Source organism: Cheilinus undulatus, linkage group 13 (genome assembly GCF_018320785.1).
Source record: "Cheilinus undulatus linkage group 13, ASM1832078v1, whole genome shotgun sequence".
Taxonomy (NCBI): domain Eukaryota; kingdom Metazoa; phylum Chordata; class Actinopteri; order Labriformes; family Labridae; genus Cheilinus; species Cheilinus undulatus.
In genome coordinates, this window is record NC_054877.1 from 19,998,791 (window position 1) to 20,020,613 (window position 21,823).

At 39.4% G+C, this 21,823-nt stretch overlaps 1 protein-coding gene across 12 annotated transcripts in view; it reads left to right on the forward strand.

Moving 5' to 3' along the window:
* The first annotated feature begins 678 nt into the window (after positions 1–678).
* The window catches only part of kif1ab (kinesin family member 1Ab), a 32,883-nt gene continuing 11,738 nt past the window's right edge, over positions 679–21,823 (forward strand). For 3 of the 12 annotated variants that reach the window (XM_041802752.1, XM_041802755.1, XM_041802754.1), the window contains exons 1-34: positions 679–1,074; positions 2,146–2,324; positions 6,806–6,879; positions 7,033–7,212; positions 7,366–7,434; positions 7,712–7,890; positions 8,001–8,112; positions 8,409–8,486; positions 8,991–9,056; positions 9,156–9,173; positions 9,281–9,359; positions 9,456–9,534; positions 10,332–10,474; positions 11,779–11,978; positions 14,200–14,279; positions 14,372–14,447; positions 14,550–14,629; positions 14,722–14,828; positions 14,952–15,035; positions 15,160–15,340; positions 15,453–15,525; positions 15,613–15,703; positions 15,796–15,944; positions 16,567–16,745; positions 16,891–17,028; positions 17,134–17,252; positions 17,351–17,436; positions 17,998–18,148; positions 18,561–18,780; positions 19,952–20,042; positions 20,166–20,284; positions 20,372–20,427; positions 20,985–21,093; positions 21,215–21,281. In XM_041802752.1, coding sequence (XP_041658686.1) covers positions 2,219–2,324; positions 6,806–6,879; positions 7,033–7,212; positions 7,366–7,434; positions 7,712–7,890; positions 8,001–8,112; positions 8,409–8,486; positions 8,991–9,056; positions 9,156–9,173; positions 9,281–9,359; positions 9,456–9,534; positions 10,332–10,474; positions 11,779–11,978; positions 14,200–14,279; positions 14,372–14,447; positions 14,550–14,629; positions 14,722–14,828; positions 14,952–15,035; positions 15,160–15,340; positions 15,453–15,525; positions 15,613–15,703; positions 15,796–15,944; positions 16,567–16,745; positions 16,891–17,028; positions 17,134–17,252; positions 17,351–17,436; positions 17,998–18,148; positions 18,561–18,780; positions 19,952–20,042; positions 20,166–20,284; positions 20,372–20,427; positions 20,985–21,093; positions 21,215–21,281 — 3,639 coding nt within the window. In that variant the 5' untranslated portion in view covers positions 679–1,074; positions 2,146–2,218. Of the gene's footprint in view, positions 1,075–2,145; positions 2,325–6,805; positions 6,880–7,032; positions 7,213–7,365; positions 7,435–7,711; positions 7,891–8,000; positions 8,113–8,408; positions 8,487–8,990; positions 9,057–9,155; positions 9,174–9,280; positions 9,360–9,455; positions 9,535–10,331; positions 10,475–10,629; positions 10,669–11,778; positions 11,979–14,199; positions 14,280–14,371; positions 14,448–14,549; positions 14,630–14,721; positions 14,829–14,951; positions 15,036–15,159; positions 15,341–15,452; positions 15,526–15,612; positions 15,704–15,795; positions 15,945–16,566; positions 16,746–16,890; positions 17,029–17,133; positions 17,253–17,350; positions 17,437–17,997; positions 18,149–18,560; positions 18,781–19,951; positions 20,043–20,165; positions 20,285–20,371; positions 20,428–20,984; positions 21,094–21,214; positions 21,282–21,823 lie in introns of all 12 variants that reach the window. The other 9 variants (XM_041802759.1, XM_041802761.1, XM_041802756.1 and 6 more) reach the window with 8 other exon arrangements.

A 21,823-nucleotide genomic window follows, 5' to 3' on the forward strand; every position in this document is an offset into this window, starting at 1 on the left:
ATCTCAAGGATGGAGTGGCCAGCCCGGTTAACTGGCTTGAACCCCACTGAACACATTTTGGAGTCAAGATTAAGATCACGCCAGGTCCCTCCAAGAACCAGTGGAGTTGCAAACAGCATCTCTGGAGGAATGGCAAGCCATCCCTCAACAGATTATCCAAAACCACTTTATCACCATTATGACCATTGTCTTGGCTACCTGAGGCACTCCAAAGGCACTATACTGCTGCACTGCAACCAGTAATGTTTAAGAGGCATTTCCAGTCCATTGTGACTTCAGGTAAATCACAGAAGTTGTGAACAACCAACAATTTTTGGTTGCACTCTTGTCTTCATGAATGTGTGACAAGCCTTAGGACAACTTTGATGAAATGTGATCCCCTTCAAATGTTGACTACTGTATATTGCACTGAGACTTATCTGTTTGGGAAAAATCATTTTATATCGGTTACATTTCAGAAGTAAAGCTCTGATCATCTGTGGCTTTAATTTGGTTATATGAGTCCCACTTTCACTCCAGACCTCTATTTTTTCTCTTCTCACCCATATTTGTTTCTGTAAGGCCTTAGATGGTGGCCCTCCCTGCTGTGTCTCTGTGCTGAATCTCTCTGCTTCATGGCTGCTGATGATGCTGATGGTGCTGATGTCATCACCGCCTCCCAGCATCCCTGCCACAGCAGCGCCGCCATTTTCCCCTCAGTTCAGAACGGCTGACGGACAGGAACCGCTGGAGCATCCCGCACCCATCTACCTTGTTTATCCATCTGACTCCTCCCTCCTCCCCATCGCCCCCCTCCTGTCTCCCACTCTCGTCTGTAACTGACGCACCGCTGCGTTCACAGCTCGCGCCCACCCAGCGCTGCTGCTGAAGCTGCGTCTCTCTCTCTCTCTCTCCGGCGGATTCGCCATGTATGGATGAGCTACGGAGAGAGATGCTGTAGGCTGACCAAAGACAGCGAATTACACAGAAACACAGGCTGCTGAAGAGATTCAAGAAGGAGGGAGCGGAGGAATCTGGATTTGAATGGGCAGAGGAGGATTCACCCTCTGCAGTCGTCGAGTGTGAGTTGCCGAGGTAAGGGACGGCTATTCAGGCTTGTTTTTCACAGCATAGCATCGTTGTTAGCGGCGTCACGCCTTGGTGTCGACAGCAGGTGTGTGTTGTGTGTTAATGATTACGAGGCCTTTCTGTGCGCGCGAGGAGATAAATAGGGGCGCTGCGGCAGGGTGTCTGATGTTTTTATTCAGCTGCTGGCAACAATTGTCTTTTTAAATTACTCAAATTCACCCATACAGAAACGACACCCTGAACCAATAAGATATAAAAATGAGCCAGAGAGAGCTTAAAGTGTCAAATTTGATCTGATAATGAGCGCTGACCTCGTTTCTGACGCAGTGTTTGATGATTTTGTGTTTACGCGGCCTGTCTTTGAGGTGCGGCAGGCGAAACAAGATGGAGGAGACAATATTTAGCCTTTATGAATGCCTTCACAACGTTTCTCACAGGCCATTATCTCACGGTTCTTATCTTATTAGTGAGGCGTTTGTTAAACACTCCGGTGAATTGTAGTGATTTTTTTATTATTTCGTCGACGGAGACTGAGTAACGTAACGTAGGCTACGACGCACTGAATCTAAATAAGGCCTATCTGGTCAGCAACAGAGAAACATACCCCTGTCATAGGTTTCAATAGAAAATAAATAGATTAAGATTTACTGGAAATCCATAAAATAATTAATCTATCATTTTTAGTCATTTTCTTCTGTGTAGAGCTTTGAGTCAGTTTCATAACAAGGGCTTCAGCCATGATGGATGGGAGTGATGCCTGAAAATATAGAGGCCATTTCAGTGAATTAAAGCTGTGATGCTCTAGATCTTCCTGCCAAATAATGGCCCGGCTGTTTAGTCAGCTTGTTTTGGAAGATGTGTGTCAGACTGTAGCTGAACCGACTGACTGAAGAGCTGGAAATGGTGGCTGTGTCAGAGGAAGATCTGTGTTTTACTATCACTACCAGGATTTAGCTTAATTAAAATTCAGACTTTGTAATTTGATTTTAATGGTATTTAGAATACTAAATGGTTTCATGGTTCACAAAGTGTCCATCATTTTGCACCTTAACCAGTCCTATTTTTTTTCCTGTACAGGTGCCAGGTGTGTGTGTGTGTATAGCCACACAAATATTTAGCTCTTCTGCTCATCCACTCACCCACCAGTGACATGGCGGGGGCTTCGGTGAAAGTGGCTGTGAGGGTCCGGCCCTTCAACTCTAGAGAGATTGGGAAGGAGAGCAAGTGCATCATTCAGATGTCAGGAAACACCACAAGTGAGTTTAAGTTTCAGTTCTGTGTAAATGTTGGTGCTAAAAGCCCTTCTCTAATCAATCAGTCAGTCAAAAATGGGATGTAATGCACATTAATTCAGAAGAATGATGCATACGCAGTTTGAGACGATGATGATATATTTTCTTTGTTTCTCTTTGTTCACATTACACAAGTTTTTAAAGGACTGAAACTAAAGATTTCATTCATAACCAATTTAACCCCAATGCATTGTCTTGATTGGTTGATTGAGTTTTATCATTCCACAGTTTACATTTACATTTTCAAATGTTAGTTAACTCTTGGCCGTATAGACCGGGAAGGCATCCATCTAAAACCTCTATCCATCTACTCCTAGTAGCTCTTTCACATACGTTTCTCACAGCTAGAGATTTTCCCTTTTGGGGTTGGGAGGCCATCTCAGGAGGCAAGACCTGATGTAAAAGAATGCCGTCCTAAGTCTTTAGCATTTTCAACATGACCAAGATGGTAAACCAAGCAGCAGAGGAAATGTTTTTTTGGCTTTATATACGTGTGTGCATTTGTATGCACTTAAATTATTAACAAATGTGTGGTAAAGAGCACACTTGCTAAAAAAAAACTGAATGAAGAAGCTTCATCACATGCACAAAGATTTCTTCTGTAATCAGTAGGCTATATGAAGGGCACCACTGCTCACTTAGTTACAGGGAATTTTCCTTAATATTACTGTATGCATTCACTCATTGTCTCAGTCCAACTTTTTTGTGCATGAACGGGGCTTTTCTGTCAAACAAGAGGCCCAACAAAATATTTTATCAGAAACCTTTATTTAAGTCTGAAGGATCATTGAGGTTTCCCTCATTTACAATGATGAAGAGTTAAAGAATAAAGTGAAATCATTTAATGCAAATTGTCTCAGGGAAACAAGATTGTCAATGTTAAGTGTTTGTTGTGAAAGATTCCACATATTTAGAGAACAATGGCTCAGAGTGGATTTTCCCAGTTTAGAATAAACCCGTGGGACATGAAGCATCAAACAGTCAATAGAGCGTGTTTGGTAAGGTCCAGTTGACCAGTTTAGCATTGATGTTATGTAAGATGGTGAACATCCAATAAAGGAATTGACAATAAAGAGATACAGATGTTTATCGTGCCTCTGTGGCAGAGAAGACCAACCTGTTATAAGGATCTCCTGTTATGAATCTAGGAGCAGAGTGATAAACTGAGCCCAGATATTTTAGAGTGGACAGCAGCATGTCTGTAGACAATATCGCTGTTGCCTCACACAGACATAAAGACTGTCTTAATAACACTTTTTCTATGATTTAAAGGAAGTTAGACCTGTTTTTGTACAAGGAATTGAGTTTGTGATGAAGCTTGCTGACTAGGTTATCAATATGGTATTTAAATGTCAATGTTTGGTTAAGCCAAATCCCAGGATATTTATACACTGTTACTCTTTCAATATGAGTACCGTGCAGTATGGATAAATGTAGACAGTCAAGAGGAACATCTCTAGCCCAGGTAAAAAAAGCACGGATTTTGTTTTGCTACAGTTTCGAGCAAGCTTGAGGCTTACAAGTGCGTTTTGAGGGAAATAAATTAAGTTTGGGATTTCTCAATAGCAAGCTGTACAAAATAAGCAAAATAAGACAAAATCATACAAACAGCATGGAAGTGTCCTTAAGGGCTGAGAAAGACACTTATAAATAAAATGTATTATCATCATTATTGTTAAAAAGGAGATAATATTATTGATATTGATTGTAAACAAGACAGGGCCCAGAACTGAGCCCTGTGGAATTCCTTTTGTCAATGGTAAAAACCCACGCATTGTAATCTATCACACAGGTACTTCTGAACCCATTTACAGTCATTGAGTCAAAGCCATTATTACTCAGTGTTTGTGTTAGAAGCCCATGGTCAAATGTGTCAGCAGCTTTTGACAAATCAACAACTTTGATTTGAAATTTGAAATTGACAAGTTTGGCTTATTAGTTGGCACGTTAGATTGTTTATCAAAATGGTCACTGCTTGATTCTCTACCAACTGATTTCTTTATTAATCGATTATTTCTTTCAGATGTACGATGGGCAAATGAAAACAGGATTCTCTAACCAAAAACCTCCTAAAAGAAGACTTGTTATTAATATAATCTCTAAAATATATGCATTTATATTGCAAAGCCTTGGACTGCATTTTTCAGTGAGTGATGTGGTAAATTTAACTACAGAATACACTTCAGATTTTACGTGACCCTTTTCTTGTCAAAACTGCTTCAAATGTAAAAAATAATTTACTTTAAAAACGTTAACCCAGTTTTTATCCATTGATATTAAGCGGGTAATAGCAGGTGCACATTTTTTAATGAAACCATCAGGAAATATGAAACAGTTGATAGTCTATTTATGAAACATGCAATTAAAATATGAATCACCAATATGCTACTACAGTCCTTTTATGACAGTACAACAACTTTTCTTGATGGTATTTCCTTAATACCAATCAGGCATCAGTTACGAAATAAAAAATGCAACTTAATGCTGAAAGAAATGTGGTAACGCACAGAGAGCTGGGAGTCCACAGAAGAACATGCAGATTACAAAAGAATTTTTATATTTGTGATCTTGTTTTGTTATCTTCTACAGATAAATAAAATACAAAAAAACATGTCGAACAATCTGATAAAGCAGTCTTAAGTCTTTCTCATGCTAGTAAAATTTTAGTGCTAATTTATTTTTCTCCTGTGACCTACATTGAGCCATGTTTGGCAAGTGTAACCTCAGTGATTTGTCCCTTCAGTGACAAAAGGGTGGGCAGGGAGGCATGCAGCAGCAACATGGCAGAGAAACAAAAGCTTCAGTCAGGCCTGTTAGTGTGCAGGATGTAGCCTCTCTCATCACACTAGCTGCACGGACCAAAAAGGCCTCGTTGTTCTGGTTGAGCCTAGACGTGGGATCAGCTGATCAGCGTGTGTATGTGTGCGAGTGTGCAAAAAAGAAAGAGAGTGTGTTAGTTGGTTGTTTTTAGTGACCTCATTATAGCTACAGGTTCAAACTTTTGTCAGTTGTCTGACAGTTCAAAGCATTTGTCCACAGAGTTTTCCATGCATTATGGTCACACCGCTGTCATGAGTCAGTAAAAGATGAGCAGGTGCAGCTGAAAGATAGATCGATGGTGTGATGGATGGGTGGTCTAACGTTGTGTCCCTGAGCCCATGTTCCAGCTGGAGGTTTCTGCTGCTGTAGTTCCTGTCTCATCCACAGGAGGCAGTGTGTTGGACTCAGTTTGCAGCCAAGAAAGCATCTGCTCCTGATCAGTGTTTGTTTGGTATCCTACAGTGCATGCCACCCCTCCCAACTTTAAAACAGATGCATGGTGCATTCAGAGCTCCTGCTTTTACAAAGAGAAACATAATGAGTCCTCTGTAAACTGTTGGTTCCTCCATCTGTTTTAACTCTTTATATGCTGTTAAAAGATTTAATTCTAGTAGAAGCATGATACAGGTAAGGGTTACTAATTAGCAGGCCATACTTAACCTGAAGCTATAATCAGTTGCTGGCATATTTTCTCAGGTTATAGAATTTCTCACAGATATGAACATTAATAAACATCACAAAAATGGCTTTATTGCAACAAATGAGAAATTTTATTTAATACAAGTAGTTTATCACTAGGCATGTGTGCTTTCAATCTATTTGGTGTAAGTTCATGTATAGAGGCCATTGTTGGAGCATTCATGTTATTCTTTCTTTTTCGATAATTTCACCTTTATTATTTAATAGCTATTTTGTTTGGGGGAGAATTGTAATGATTGACAGTGATATTGCTTATGCTATTGTTTAGAGTATTTGAGTGTTGATTGATGCTTTTATTTTGATAGATTGAGTAGTTTTGACACTAGAGAAATCTATATTTAGGGCAGGTAGGATAGGATGCCCGGGAAAGGTGAACGTTTCTTTACAAGGAAGGCATGACACAGGAAAACTCTGATTTCTTAAAGAAATGTTTGCAAATAAACACTAAGAAACAGCATTTTTTTGAACGAGCATTGACATTTTTTTATGCTGTGTAAGATTCACTATCCTCGGACCACAGTGGTTGGATTGATTTTGAGTTCTGGGTTTGTTTGTTAATGGATAACAGCAAATCGCCACTACAGCCATGCTTACACATCATCTTGATGCTGTAAGGGCAATCAGTTGCCCTCAGATTACTCTGAAGAAGGAAAAAGCATGATTAAAAATAGATATGTAGAAACTATGGCAGAGTTGAGATGTGATTATGCAGAAAGGCTGGTGGATACAATTTTTGCAATTTCTGTTCAAGGAGATAAAAATGTCAGACTGAATGTTTTTCATGCAAAAGTGAAGATTAATATATGGTGAAATTTAAATCTTTAAAAAATGAATTGCCAACAGAGACAAGGAGCCTAAATTGAAGAAAACAAATGTTATTTGAGTGACTGAGTTTGTACCAATTGATCTGTTTCTCTCTGTTTCAGCAATCCTGAACCCCAAACAGCCAAAAGAAAACAAGAGCTTCAACTTTGACTTCTCTTACTGGTCACACACCACGGTGAGATTCACAGCGTTGCTTAACTTGTACTGCTTTCAGCAACAAAATAAATTCACTACCAGGTTGAGAAGACAATAATGTTTTACTTGACAGTAGTAAAAATGTGGATCTAAATATTAGTCTTATGTTCATGCGCTCCCTCTCTGTTTGCAGCCTGAGGATATCAACTATGCGTCCCAGATGCAGGTGTACAAGGACATCGGTGAGGAAATGCTGCTTCATGCCTTTGAGGGCTACAACGTGTGCATATTTGCTTATGGACAGACCGGAGCAGGGAAAAGCTATACCATGATGGGACGACAGGAGAAAGACCAGCAGGGAATCATACCCCTGGTAACACTAAGAACCATTCTGCCCAATAATAATTGAAAAAGAGTTCAAATATTCCTTATGATAAAGCAGAAATCTTTTAATCTTTAAACAAGCTTTTTTAAAGATAAAGATTTGACCACAGTAGTGAAAATCTTCTCTTTGTCTCTCTGTTAGCTGTGTGAGGACCTTTTCACCAAGATTAATGACAGCAATAATGACAACAGCATGTCTTACTCTGTGGAGGTGAGTAAAGTTGAAGTCTTTTTTCATCTTCTCTCATGTTTTTCATGTGTCTTGTGTTTCAAATATTTTGAATATTTTCTTTCACAGTGTCTTACAATTTATCCTATTTTTTAAACAAATATGTTCAAGCTAGCAAGATAGACTTTGAGTATAAGTGATGAGCACAGTTCTGTGTTTGTCTTGATTTATTTTTTAAAATGAAATAAAACTCTTCATGTTTAAGAATTGCTAAGATTGTGAAAACACTATAAACTCTCTTAATTCTGCTTCTGTGTAGGTAAGTTACATGGAGATCTACTGTGAGCGTGTGCGTGACCTGCTAAATCCTAAAAACAAAGGGAACCTACGTGTCAGAGAGCACCCTCTGATGGGGCCCTATGTTGAAGATTTATCCAAGCTCGCCGTCACTTCATACAATGACATCCAGGACCTGATGGACTCTGGAAACAAGGCCAGGTGAAAAAGAAAACCTTGATGCTTAAACTAGTAAATCAGCGGCTGTCACAAATGATATGCTGGTAACATGCATCTATACAATATTTTTCTTTCTTTCTTTCTTTCTTTAGGACTGTGGCTGCGACCAACATGAACGAGACCAGCAGTCGCTCCCATGCCGTCTTTAACATCATCTTCACACAAAAGAAACACGACATGGAGACGGACAACACATCAGAAAAGGTTCAAACTCATCTCATTTACCCCTGCTCCCTACAGCATGGCTGAGAGAAAATATAATTTTTGTCTCTTGGATGAAGAAATCAATAAGTGAAATAGTTTCTTATTCTGGACCTTCATTTTACCAGAGAAGCTTTAGCAGAGTTGTTTACAAGTTATTGTGTGACCGACCTGAGAGGAGGCTGCCTGAAGAATTTATGGCTTCAAAAAACTGTTATTGTTAACTCTCTCAGTGCAGCTTCAGCTGTGATGAATGTTCAGGCTTTTTCATCCTATTTTGAAAACATTTTCTTTCACAGGTCAGTAAGATCAGCCTGGTGGACTTGGCTGGTAGTGAGAGAGCTGACTCTACCGGAGCTAAAGGGACCAGACTGAAGGTAAGAGGGTGCTGCTTTTATATAGTGTTTCTGCAGACATTAGGGGAAATATAAACTAATGCAACACTCAAATCAAGTTAAATAGTGGGGTAAGACAGGGGTCTTCACTGTTGATATTTGCCTTATTCCTTGAACGCTGGCTAGCCCTTCAAAAGCAACATGAAAGGTTTAATGGCAGATGAAGAATAGCATAAACTCTTACTATATGCAGATGATATTTTGATGATATCCAGTAACGCAGGGCTGGCAGTTCCAGAAATGTGTGCTGTGATAGACCTGTTCTGTGAGATATTAGGACATCAAATCTAATGCAGCAGCTTTATCTATACATTTAATGGGATGATTGAAAAGTTAATCTGGGCGGGGGAAAAAAAAACTGTATTCAACCTGTCAAAACTGTTGCATGTAAAGATACAGGTGGGTTATCTTAACTCAGGATCGACTGGCATCACCTATAATTTTCTTTGTTTTATAAGACTGACTTTTATTTATTCATATTTGCAGGAAGGAGCAAACATCAACAAATCTCTAACAACACTGGGGAAAGTTATTTCTGCACTGGCTGAAATGGTGAGTCTTTTATGACACTTTGTCACAAACTATTTGTTCACTAATTCCTGTACTTATCTTCAAAATAATGAATGTCTACATTTCTTGTCCAAACTCTAGGACTCTGTACCAAACAAGGTCAGTATTACCAGCCCTCAGACATTTGAAAACGCAGTCTAAATTAGATATTCAGATGTTTTAAATGTGTCTCTTCTGATACAAAAGCACTGTTTTTCCTTTCACAGAACAAGAAAAAGAAGAAGGTGGAGAGTTTCATCCCCTACAGAGACTCAGTCCTGACCTGGCTGCTGAGGGAGAATTTGGGTATTTCATGCACCCCATTATAAAACCTGAGCTTTATGCAAATAGAAATAATTCTCTGTCTCACACCCCGCATTGATCACCTTCTCTGTCTTTTAGGAGGAAACTCTCGTACCGCCATGGTGGCCGCCCTCAGCCCTGCTGATATTAACTATGATGAGACCCTCAGTACCCTCAGGTGAGAAAAATGACTTCAACCTTTCCTTTTAGCGATTATTAAAGCAGCCAGTTATCCTCTGGGAGTAGTATTATGAAAATAATGTTACACCTACACCACTGGGTCAAGTTGTATGTGTCAAGAATACATTCACTGGTAAAGTTTGAAGCAATTTGCTGCATTTATTTGCATATGTATGAGGAAAATTGGCTATATGTAGCTCTGTAGTGTTGCATTATTTATTTATAGCTGTTGAACAAATGCATACATCATTACCTAACAATAACTACAGTCCTTTTTTACACATGGAAATTTCTAGATTCCAGGACAGTCTGCTCTTGACATCTTCTCTAGTTGCTCTGTCACATTCTGGCACTATAATGACAGATTTTGCTGCCTTTTTATCAGTGCTAATTTGACACAAACCAAAGAGTAGTTAAAAACATACCAGTAAGCAGAAATAGTATGAAGCAGTGCCATTACTTTTCAAAGATTGCATAGGTCATGCTCCTGTGCAAGATGTAAATGTTGTCATTCCCTCCTCACATGCTCATGGTGAACTTTCCTGAATATATTCTGCTGCAGTCGCCCATCGGCTCACTCTAGTTTCTTCTGAAAGTTTTAGGGCACAGGCAGGGAAAAGTCCGAGTAAAGTTCAAGCAGTTCACCTCAAATTTTTTGTCACATTTTCATTTTTTAAGAACTTAAAAGAAGTGTTCCCTTTTCAGGGCTCGTATCGTTACTAGTTGTTATTAGTATGTAGAGGGTGACAAGGCATGCTTTGTTTCTTAATGACTCCCTGACCTTCGATCCTACAGGTACGCTGATCGTGCCAAGCAGATCCGTTGTAACGCCGTGATAAACGAGGACCCCAACAACCGGCTGGTGCGTGAGCTGAAAGAGGAGGTTGCTCGCCTTAAAGACCTGCTGTATGCACAGGGCCTGGGAGACATCATCGAGAGTGAGTGTCATGTCTTGCAGCTGAATTTCATGTAAACCAACAGCTAAATTTAGATATTTTGTGTCATTTTTTCCTGACTCTACTAAAAGATGGAGGATAAAACTTGGAGTGTGGGTGTGCTCACACTCATGATCTTCTCTCCTCTGTCTTATCAGCATATCGCGCCACCGGCCCAGTCATCGCTGGTTTGAAATGTGTGTATTACTCTAGAGAGCCTGCGCTTTGCAAACTAAGAGAAATAAAACCTCAAGCTGGTTTTCCTCCTTTCCCACACCAGAGACCAAACTAAAAATCCTTTAAAATACAAACTGTGAATTCAGGCTAAACAAAAAATTAGTAAATTAAACTCAAACCTTATCAGACAACTCCAGAAAAATTTAAAATTAATGCGTACTTGCATCTTTTTGTCCTGTTAAGTTACTTTTTCTCAAGAATTCTGCAAAAATGGCCTCCTTTTTATTTCCTTTAGTTCAGTTTATTTTTAGTTTCGTATTCTAATAATTTCTCTCTTATTATATCTGGAAAGTTCAGCTTCTCAGTTTTTTATCCTCATATCACAGTTTGCTTTATGACTGGAGGTTTCTTAACATTGTGATCCGATTGAAGTTAATTAAAAATCTTTAGAAAACCAAGTCAAGCAAAGCTTCAGCGTTAAGCATGCTGCATTTTCTCATGAAAGCATTTAAACATAGAATAAAAGAGTCAGAGAGGACGCCATTTTAGATTTCTGAGAAGCCCCTTTCTGTGCATCCTGGTTCTCTGTGTGTGGACCTCATTGAATGAGTTAAGTGCTTAAAGGCCTGCATTGCTACTGAATGCTGTGCTGAACAGTTTGAAGACATTAACACAAGCAAATCATCAGAAAACAAGAAGAATCTGTAGTTGATCTTGGCGCATTGTAGTGATGTTTTAATTTCCTTTCTCATAACATTCTCATGCTTTAAGCCTGTCGATTGTGTCTATGTGAATTATATCACAGAAAAAAGTCTTTAACTGTCAGTCCGTTTGGCATTTTGTGCTCTATCACTTTGAGTTGCTCTTTTTTCTCTGTCTGCATTGGCCTTGGAAAGCAAATGACCTCTGCTTCTTTGAAACATTATTTGAGCTTTCTCTTCTTTTTTTGTACTCCTCCCTTTTGTTCCCTCATTTTTTTCCCTTTTTACCTTTTTCTCTGCGTGTTCCTCTCAATCCCCAACGTCCTACCTTGATTATCCGGCGTCTGCTCCAACCTTCTGTCCTTCCTTCGATCCTTCCTCTGTTCCTTTGTTTTGCTCACTCCCATGCAACGCCTCTCTTTCTGACAGACCTGTGCGATTACAAGAACTTTGTGAATAATCGCCAGGCTGTCAATCAAAGGGGTGATCTCTCCACAGTGACCCACGCCATGACAGGAATGAGCCCCTCCCCATCGCTCTCAGCCCTGTCCAGTCGCGCCGGCTCCATCAGCAACTTGCACGACCGCATCTTCAGCCCAGCCAGCGAGGAGGCCATCGAGAGACTCAAGGTAAAGTTGATGTTGGAACTGTTTAAGTTAGAGCTGCTGATGTTTGAAAAAGTGACACAGCATTATCTTTAATTTCTGTGATATATATTTTGGTTGGAAAACAATGCACAAAGTTATTCTAAATCAATATAGTGAGTGTCTATAGGCTTGAAAAGGGAAAACATTTGAGTTTCACAAATCATAATTAAATATGTTTGGAGTCTGAATGTATTTTTATCCTATGCCAGCACTATAGAAAAAAAAGGGGTGCAATACTACTTTTTTAATATTATGATGATAAAAAAGCAAATATTAAACAATCCACGTTACCTTTAGCTAAAGCTGTTTGCCACATGTTTCTTGTGAATCCAAAATACTGAAAAAAATCCACTAAATTTCCAGATATTACTTGAAAATAGCTTGAGTTTATGTGATTGCATAAAACTTTTCTTAGATTTTGTTAAATGTTCATATGCTAAGCGATAAACCATTACTTTTTAAATAAAATCTTTTCTTTTTCTTAATAAATGCAGACTTTTGTTATGTGCTCGCTGTGAAATCTCATGTTGTGGTAATAGTGATGATTTGATTTATTATGAAGTTGTAGTTCAGATTGTCTGGAAAAAGGAACTTAGTAGTTGAAGGAAAATAAAATGAAAATTCAGGACATAAATAGTTTATTTAACTAGAATAAAAGGTAACATGAAAAGGTGGAAAGGCTGCTGATATACGCATAACTGAAATTCCTACATGCAGAGCATAAACTCGTTGAATATGTTTTTCTCTGGCTGTTCCTCCTCAACTTTGCTAATGAGGTGCAGAAACCAATGCATGAGCCACATTTGTCAACCGAGCTGTCAATTAATGCATTATGCTCTTTTTGTTGCATCGAAAAACTAATTTTAACTAAGCTTAAGAGAAAAAATGAACACAGACATTGTTCTTAATGAAGAAGGACTAATAATCAAAACTACATCTGAGAAGGAAAATTTTTAGCTGTGTATTTTGAATTTATGATTTTTATGTCTCATCTGTCAGTATGGAAGAGGCAGAGCCATACTGAGTCCAGCCAGTAGGGGTGTAACGATCCATCGATATCTGCTGCTTTATGCCTCCTTTGATGCACAGATTGAAGCCGCATGTCTCATGATAGATTTATAATGAAAATACAAGCTGTACAAACTCAACATGGTTCAAGCAGGGCAGCTGCTCTCTTAATACCCCCCTTCACTCTTATGATAAGGCTGCTTATGGCAAGGGAACGTTCACTGAAATAAAACTTGCCTAGAACTCCTCCATTTATCAAAATCAACATTACAATAAATCAGAAATAATGTAACTTCATCACTGTAACATCATATCTTTATTCAAATCTCATAATGTCTTACAAAACCCCAAATAATCTATATTCCACATAAATAGCCCCGTAATGTTAAGTATGAAGGGCTGATATTGAGCAAAAATAACTATTCAAGTCCACATGTGTGTAAAAAGGTTCAAGAAAAAATCTAAAATGAAATAATGGACCAAAATTTTTTGTCATGATTATCAAAGGCTGCGAAAAAAAAGTATTTATTAGTGCTTAAGAGTGATCAGAGGGCCTGAAGAAATTAAAATGTTTTGGACTTCAAATGTTTCGCTGTTATATACTCAACATGTTTTCACAAATGTTCATATTATGTTCCCTATTTAAAGGTAATTGGGGGCCCTCAATTTTAGTTAATTAAACAAAATTTACATTTAAAAAATAGAACTGGACAAGACTTAAACAATAACTGCCCTTGATCTATTTAATTTTACTTTTTTTGTAATTGTATTATCTTTTTTTTTCCTTTTTTCCACACTTCTTTTTCTAAACTTGAAAAACTCAATAAACATATGGTTAAAAAAATAGTGTCATGAAATGCAGGTCTTTGTCCTTTTTGTTTAAAGGGATTGCTTCTTGTATTAAATTCAGAAACCGCTTTTTTTTTGGTAACTGTATGAAATTTGTGCATAAAATTGTCTGATATTGATAAATCATACAGTGGCAGATTTTGAAAATATTGTATTATTGTCCAAAATATTGAGATTATATCCTATCGTGATGGAATAGGTGATTAACACTTACCAGCCAGTAGAGAGAGCTATGATAGTTTTGCATCACTTTTGTCATCCATTTTAAATTGCATACAGTTTATGGTTTGTAATGCAGTTTTATTGTGCATTATTTTTTAGAGCTTTGTCTCAAATTTGCCAACAGGAAACAGAAAAGATCATTGCAGAGCTCAATGAGACCTGGGAGGAGAAACTTCGACGTACTGAGGCCATCCGTATGGAAAGGTTCGTCAAATGTATTTTGGCATGATTTATGGTTTCAGTCTTATATTTTGATATTGAAAAATGTTTTGAGACTGTGTTTCTAAATCCTATAGGGAGGCCCTGCTGGCTGAGATGGGTGTTGCAATGAGAGAAGATGGAGGCACTGTTGGCGTCTTCTCCCCGAAGAAGGTGAGTTCGTTTTTGCTGTTGCACAATACTTTGATAAATATGCAACATGTAATCAAACTAGCATAAGCTCTTAACAACATTTGTAATGACTGCCTCTTCTAGACTCCTCATCTGGTGAATCTGAATGAAGACCCGCTGATGTCAGAGTGCCTGCTGTATTACATCAAAGACGGCATCACTAAGTCAGTTGTAATTTCATTACTTATTATTATTTTGTATTCAAATGTTTGCTGTTTCTGGGAATTTGCCTCACTTGGGTTCCTTTATTTCTCAGAGTTGGCAGAGAAAATGCCAAAACTCGACAAGACATTGTTCTCAGCGGCCATTTCATCAAAGATGAACACTGCACATTCAGCAGCACCACCGGCCCTCAGGGAGAAGGTACAGGGTTTCAGCTCTCTCTTCAAAACTACAATAAACAATAAACATGTAAAAGCTGTTTGTTCGGACTACATTTATGTTAAAAACTTTGTTGTAAAAGTTATTCAATCGTCTCTCTTACAGGAATCGTTGTTCTGGAGCCATGTGAGGGATCAGAGACATACGTCAACGGGAAGAAAGTGACCTCTCCCATTGTTCTTCGATCTGGTACGTGTCTGAGTGAACACAGAAATGCACTGAAAGAAAAATGAAAGTCTCCATCTACTTATTCTGTATCCAGTCATTTTCTTGTGCCAAAGTATTTTGCCTTGTTTTCCTCTGTACTATTCAGGGAACCGCATCATCATGGGAAAGAGCCACGTGTTTCGCTTCAACGACCCGGAGCAGGCTCGTATGGAGCGGGAGAGGACGCCATGTGCAGAGACGCCGGTGGAGCCCGTGGACTGGGCATTCGCTCAGCGAGAGCTGCTGGAGAAACAAGGCATTGACATGAAGCAGGAGATGGAGCAGAGGTGCGGAGAACACAATAATAATGACAATAATGGGATCATGTTATCACACTTTTATTCAGTAATGTTTAACCGTAGTTCTTTTTGACAACACACAATTTTGAATCTCTTTCAGGCTTCAGGAGCTTGAAGATCAGTATCGCAAAGAAAGAGAAGAAGCCAGTAACCTACTGGAGCAGCAGAGGCTGGTGAGTCCAAGATCAGCAGCAGATTTGAGAGCAGAATATGTTTCCGAGACGCTCATCTTTTTGATGTGTATCGTTTGTTTTGATCAGGATTATGAGAGTAAACTGGAGGCTCTACAGAAACAAGTCGACTCTCGATACCTGGAGTCTCCCGAGGAAGAAGAAGAGCCTGAAGAGGAAGGTGATAACTGTCACTCTGCTTTAACTGAATCATCAGACATCTTTAAATAAAGCTTTCTGTTGAATATTAAATCAAATGTGGTTTGCTTGTAGTGCCATGGACGACTCGTGAGACTGAGCTGGCTCTATGGGCATTCAGAAAGTGGCGTTTTTACCAGTTCACCTCTCTCAGGGATCTTCTTTGGGGCAACGCCATCTTCCTCAAAGAGGCTAACGCTATTAGTGTGGAGCTGAAGAAAAAGGTACTGGGAAACAGTGTCCTTATCCACCACTGTGGCATTTGCTTTGTGTATTTTCTATTTTAAGTTGTAGATAGACCTAAAACAGATTTTCCCTGATTAACTTAATCGACTTATACCTCAGCTCAAACATATGTTTTAAAGACACATGACATGGTGTTTTCTCCATGCCAGTCCTCCATGAAATCATTAAAGCCTTCCTGCGCTACTCAAGAATAAACACTTAGTTCAAATTCAGAGCAAAAATGTCACTTATTTTGATTTGATTTTGTTGCCTGAGTGTCTGAACAAGAGGCAGAGAGTGGACTTTTGGTGTCTGCTGGTGACTATGGAAAGAATTGAATAGTTGCATTGCTGCTGTAGCTAAAAAGCTATTAAGTAAAAAGCACATTAGATTTTTAATAATTTAACATTCTTACAAAATTACACTGAAGCTGAGAAATCATGCTGGTGTTTTGGAACTATGGAAAGCAAGAGGAAGTGCTGAAAGAGCCGCACTCCTGTCAAATATTATTTAGTCACTTCTGTTGAAATGATATTTAAAGAAATGTTAAATCCTGGACACAATAATGAAGGTATGATTGATGCAGTCACTCATGTTTTGTTTTTTGTGTTTCGTCCACAGGTTCAATTCCAGTTCGTCCTGTTGACAGACACACTCTACTCTCCCCTTCCCCCTGACCTCCTTCCCCCCAGTGCGGCCAAAGAAAGAGAGAGGAGACCTTTTCCACAAACAATTGTTGCTGTCGAAGTACAAGACCAAAAGAATGGAGCAACACATTACTGGACTCTGGAGAAACTCAGGTACATTTTTCATTGATGAATTACAGTCTTTATTTAAATAAAGTAAATCATTTTGTCTTTCCTGGTTTTGATTTATGCAGTAGCCCATACATTAAAGATGGCAGGTCTTTCTGATTTTCTCCCCCCTTTACTCTGGCCCCTGCAGGCAGAGACTGGACCTTATGAGAGAAATGTACGACCGTGCTGCAGAGCTTCCCAGCAGCGCTGTGGAGGACTGTGACCATGCTCTGACCGGAGGAGACCCCTTCTACGACCGCTTCCCTTGGTTCCGCCTGGTCGGCAGGTACGTCACAAACTAAACGGCAACAGATGCTCTTCATCTCTTAGTATTACCCTTTTATTGCTCAGGAAATGCTTCCTCCTAAAGTCACGTTGTCTTTCTCCTCAGGGCGTTTGTGTACCTGAGCAACCTGCTGTACCCAGTGCCCCTGGTGCACCGTGTGGCCATCGTCAGTGAGAAAGGAGAGGTGAAAGGCTTCCTCAGAGTGGCTGTTCAGGCCATCTCAGGTACAAATAATTGTGAACATTTGCTCTGTCATGTCTTTTAATTCTTATTTTGTTTGCTGTTATTTTAATATCGTGTGCTCTGTTTTTACTCACTTTAGCTGATGAAGAGGCCCCTGATTACGGCTCTGGTGTGAGGCAGTCAGGCACCGCCAAGATCTCCTTCGAAGACAAACAGTTTGAGAAGGTGATTTGTCCTTTACAGTTCATAAATGTAGGAAAGAGGTTACAAAGAATAACAACAATGCATCTTTATAATTTCTTATCTTATAATGATTGTAGTGAGGAAGGACATAAGAAGGACCCTGCAGACTCTCTTAAGTTAAAGTATAATTGGTGAGGAAAAGTGGCATTAATAGTTCACATGTAGTGAACTATTTGCTCTTTCAGCTCTACCAGCCTCTTCCTTGGGTTACACTATATCCACCCTGGTGAATATAAGGTCATTTAATTATACAAGGGTATTTCTAAATGAAGGATAGTGTAAACTTAGGTCTAAAAGGACAGAAGTCCATGTATCTACCTGGAATATGTAATGTGCATGAAACTTCTGCGTGAGACAGGCCACCTGGGGACAGATAGTAGTTGTTGATGTAGCTGTGGTGTCTGCAGGTTCCAGGAGCTAAGTTGCATGACTTCTGACCCTGCTCGGTGGAGGCAGAGAACAAGCCCTGCATTGAAAAAGCTGATAAATTCACAGTCTAGTTTAGACTGACTCGAAGGTGACTGTTTTTTGGTCTTTTTTCAGTTCCAGACAGAGACGTCTGCTGGCGGTCTTTCCCACTCCAACACATCTCAGGAGGAGCTGCGAATCGTGGAGGGAGAAGGACAGACCACTGAGATGGGAATCTCTGCAGATGAGGTCAACAACAACACCTGTCCAGGTGAGGTAACACCAGGTATGGAGATCATTTAACATCATAAAATGTCACATTTAAACATGTTTCTTTCTTTCCTGTGTTCATACCGAACATTTATTACATGTGTGTACATCCTGAAAGATGTATCCCTCTTTTGTTGGTCTGCAGGCCTTTTATTTTTCTTTATTTCTAGGAATTGAAGTTGAAGACACATGTTTTATCTAAGAGAGCAAGAAATATAAATTATTCATATTATATATTGAGCATGCAGTGTTTGCACTGATATATATTTATCGAAAAAAAAATCACCAAAGCTGTTTTAATTTCCCTGTGTGCCTGTTTGATCAACGTCTTACTGTCATAAAAGAGCAGGGCTCTGTCATACAACATGTACAACATAATTTTTTTCATCCTGGAAGTAATGTAAAAATAATTCCACCTCAAATCCCAGACACCAATGTGTCTGTGTCTCCTCTGTCTCATGTAGCAGTCCTGGAGGTTCCCCGCAGCCCAGTGAAGAGTTCAGGTCTCGGCCTAGATCTTCCCCTGGACCTCTCCCCTGAAAAAGCCCTGTCCCACCTGAAGATCGGCAGCACCTTCACCTTCAGAGTCACCGTCCTGCAGGCGTCCAGCATCTCGGCTGAATATGCAGATATTTTCTGCCAGTTTAAGTGAGTTTTAACTCATTAGTAATTCTCTTCTGTCAGTGGACTAATCTGTGCTAAATAGGCTTGAGCCAAAAATTTGAGGCTTAAGTAAGTAAGTAAGGCATAGATGTGGTGAGTAAGCCTGCATAAGTGAACCATCAGATGGGAAGGAGGATTGCCAGTGCTCTGGATGTCCTTGCATATTTCCAAGGCATGGGAAGATAATATGTTGAAAAAACAACAATGTTCACACATTTAGGGTGGAATAAGAGATGGATGTGGTAAATAGGCAAAACCTAGGGCACTGTTCGGTTGGGTAGTTGTGTTGCCACAAGCCCTGGTCGTGCTTTGAATGTCTCAAGGCCCAAAAAACCACCAGCAGTCTCCTGCCATATCACCAGGGGAGGAATGGCCTGGATAAAAGAAAGGCTGTTTAAAGGTTGTGGCACATTGAGCCTCATGCTAAATCCTTAGCAGCCTACATGTATGGAGGCCTAGCCTTTGGGCTGCTAATTGCTGTGAATGTTCGTGGTTTTAGCAGCCAACATAGAAGACTTCATGTAGGTTATGGACACTGGAGTCAATATTCACATACTTTTCTTTAAAATGTTCATTTGGATCAAGGGAAATTAATCTACGGACAAGCAAACAGACAGAAGGCAGTAATGTTTGCAAACAATGAAAAGCCTATTACAAAAGAACTGTAAACTTAATAAACTGAACAATTCTTTAACAGTCGTGATTGGTAATTATCCATTCAGCTTCCTTATTTGAATGTGCAAACCTCTATCTGAATTAATTTTCTGAAAGGGTCTACATATAAGGTATTTCTTTCTTACTAATCATCTTTTTCTGACAAAACATATATTCTTTAGTATAGAAATAGACATTCATAAATAATACAAACGTATGGAGATATTTATTCATAAAAACTTCTTTATTTCTAACCCTCAGAGGCTGCAGTTGCTTTATGCTTGTGTAGTAGCCCCCAGAGTGCCCTCTCAATCATTAAAGAGTCATAGGAATCAGATCCACTCTGTTGTTTCCCACTGATCCTTCTGGCCTCAACAGGACAAAATGCAAAACTCAACTTAGGCATCCAAAACATTGTTCTTTAATATAATGCTCTACAGAGGGATTTTACTATCTGAATGACTTCAGCCTTTTGTATATTTAATTGCTTTCCTTTGTTCAGCTTCATTCACCGCCACGATGAAGCTTTCTCTACTGAGCCACTGAAGAACACAGGCAGAGGACCTCCACTCGGCTTCTACCACGTTCAAAATGTAAAGACTGAAAATAGCACCTAGAGCTACTTTAACAAACATTACCCAAACCTACTGTTGCAGGATTTAACTTTTCTTATCACTGCTCCCTTGGTTGCTTCTGTGTCCACATTTCTCTGTTAGATCACAGTTGAGGTGACAAAGTCCTTTGTGGAGTACATCAAAACCCAGCCCATCGTCTTTGAGGTTTTCGGTCATTATCAGAAACAGCCTTTCCCTCCGCTCTGCAAAGACCTCATCAGGTTAGGAATGAATCTTCCCTTTTTAAAAAGCTGATTAAAGTTTACATGAAAGAAATTCTCCTAAAATAGTTGGTCTTTGTCTTTCAGTCCACTGAGACCTACCAGGAGGCAGTTCCCCAGAGTCATGCCCTTATCCAAACCAGGTGAGCAGTAGATCCAAAATTGCTAATTTCTAAAGATTGTTCTTTACGTATTTTTGCCTTTATTTTGATAGGGCAGCTGAAGTGAGGCAGGAAATGTGGGGAAGACTTGCACCAAATAGTGCTAGGACCAAGATTTAATCTGTGACCAGTGTTTTGAGGACTGTAAATTCTGTATTAGGACATCTGCTCTACCAATTGAGCTAAACTGGCGCCTTTAAAATTAATGTAAAAGAGAAAATAAAAAAAGTATTTTGTGGTACACATTGTGTAGTGGTTGTATTGCATGCTCTATGTACAGAGGCTAAAGTCCCCAAGGTCTACAACCTGGTTAAAAGTCCAACTTGCTGCTTCTTTCCTGCATGTCACTGTCCTTACTCAAAAAAAAAAGGAAAAAAAAAAAAAAAAAGATTTTACTGCACATACACATTATACCTGTTTTCGTTTCTACCATGAGTGCACTTGCTTTCTGCCACCATTTTGATATTCAGCTCTGCTCAGCTTGATTTATTGTATTTTTGTTCATCACACATTAATCTGTCCTCTCGTGTCTCCTTTAGTGCCGGCCACAAAGCTCAGCACTCTGACTCGCTCCACTGCAGGACCGTGTCACGCCAAATATGACCTCATGGTGTTCTTTGAGATCTGTGAGCTTGAAGCTAACGGAGAGTGAGTCACGTCTTTAGAGCTGCTATTAGTGGATCCTACACATGAGTAAAAGTGTTGCACAAGGATCATCTCAGTTTAACACTGGAATGCTAACACTTTACAATTATCTATTTACTACCAGCTACATCCCAGCTGTTGTTGACCACAGAACCGGGATGCCCTGCCATGGCACGTTCCTCCTACACCAGGTCAGACCTTGTCACTCCAATTTATCATCATGTTTGTAATATACTCTTTTTCTTGATATCAGCTGATATTTTCTTAGCATGGTATCGTTGCCTTTTGAGATCTTTGATTTAAAGATCTGGGACATAGACATTATTATTTTACTTATTATCTTTTCAAACCAAAAGCTTTGCGAGTTTGATTCAGCAGTCTTACTTTTTCAACCAGCAGTAATAATATTTTAATGTGAGGATAAAACTGGACATTATTAAAGATTTAGCAGAAGTGAAGCTATTGGTTTATGAGTGCTAGCTGCTTCTGCATTCTACTGTAGCTCTCATATATTAGGAAGCCTGATTTTGATAGAAAAAACAGACAATCTGCAGCAGCTGACTGCTCAGAGTGTCTCCTAACTCAACACTGAGACATTTCTGGGTTGCTATGGTATCAACTTGTCAACCATGTTAGCCATATCCTTCAGCACACTGGTTCCCAGCTGGAGTGTCAGGACCCAAAAGTGGGTCGTGAAGCCATTTTCAGTGGGTCACAGATGTGTGCCTGGAAA